This window comes from Corvus brachyrhynchos, unplaced genomic scaffold (assembly GCF_000691975.1).
Source record: "Corvus brachyrhynchos isolate BGI_N302 unplaced genomic scaffold, ASM69197v1 scaffold218, whole genome shotgun sequence".
Taxonomy (NCBI): domain Eukaryota; kingdom Metazoa; phylum Chordata; class Aves; order Passeriformes; family Corvidae; genus Corvus; species Corvus brachyrhynchos.
This window is the reverse complement of record NW_008239321.1, coordinates 961,069-961,980: the sequence shown is the minus strand read 5'-3', so window position 1 is coordinate 961,980 and position 912 is coordinate 961,069. Positions and strand designations below refer to the sequence as shown.

General features: G+C 49.2%; 1 protein-coding gene across 1 annotated transcript in view; it reads right to left on the bottom strand.

Moving 5' to 3' along the window:
- The window catches only part of GNA13 (G protein subunit alpha 13), a 30,367-nt gene extending 29,698 nt beyond the window's left edge, over positions 1-669 (bottom strand). Inside the window, exon 1 of the mRNA XM_008638665.2 lies at positions 661-669. Coding sequence (XP_008636887.2) covers positions 661-669 — 9 coding nt within the window. The remainder of the gene's footprint in view (positions 1-660) is intronic.
- Positions 670-912: the final 243 nt, after the last annotated feature.

Sequence of the window (912 nt, the reverse complement as noted above, 5' to 3'; positions counted from 1 at the left end):
AGCGTCCAGTCCGACCCTCGGCCTTGCGCAGCACAGCCCCGCAACCCCACCAGGTGCCTGGGAGCATTGTCAGAGCGCTCCTTGAGCTCTGGCAGGCAGATTTCTTTTTAACCAGACTGACAGTTTACTTGTAAAACTCTTTCTGCCTTTTCCTCAAGAAATCCCCCAACTCGCTTTGAACCGGAGTTTGAAATTGCGATTTTCCAGCACCCTTCCTGGAGGAGATCCAGGCTGTACCTCCTGGCAGGTGCCAGGCTGCTCACGAGGAAACACAGTGAAAGAGTATTCAGGCACAGGGTGCTGCTGTGTAATGGAGTTAAAGGTTTGTAGATGCACATGATCATAATTTTAACCTGCATTGTAATGGAAAATAAAGTTAAGGTGGAGAATGACTTCATGGAGTCATTAAGGTTTGGAGGAGATTTAAGATCAAGTCCAACCATCCACCCAGCACTGCCACTGTAACCCTGAAACCACAAAACCACATCACCCAGCACCAGGTCCAGATGTTTCTCGAACACCTTCAGGGATGGTGACTCCACCACCTTCCTGGGCAGCCTCTTCCAATGCCAGACCACCCTAACAGTGATTTTTTTTTCCTGATCTCGAATCTGAATCTCCCGTGTCTCAGCTTGAGGCCATGTCCACCAGTCCTCTCACTGTAGGCATGGCAGAAGAGACTAAATCACAGAAACATGGAATCAGGTTGGAAAAGACCTCTGAGGTCATCCAGTCCAACCTGTGACTGATCACCTCCTTGTCAACTGGACCATGGCACCAGTTGCCACATCCAGTCTTTCCTTAAGCACCTCCCTGGGCAGTCCATTCCAATGTCTAATTACCCTTTCTATAAAAAAAATGATCCAACCACAACCTCCCCTGGAGCAGCTTGAGGCTGTTCCCTCTTGTCTT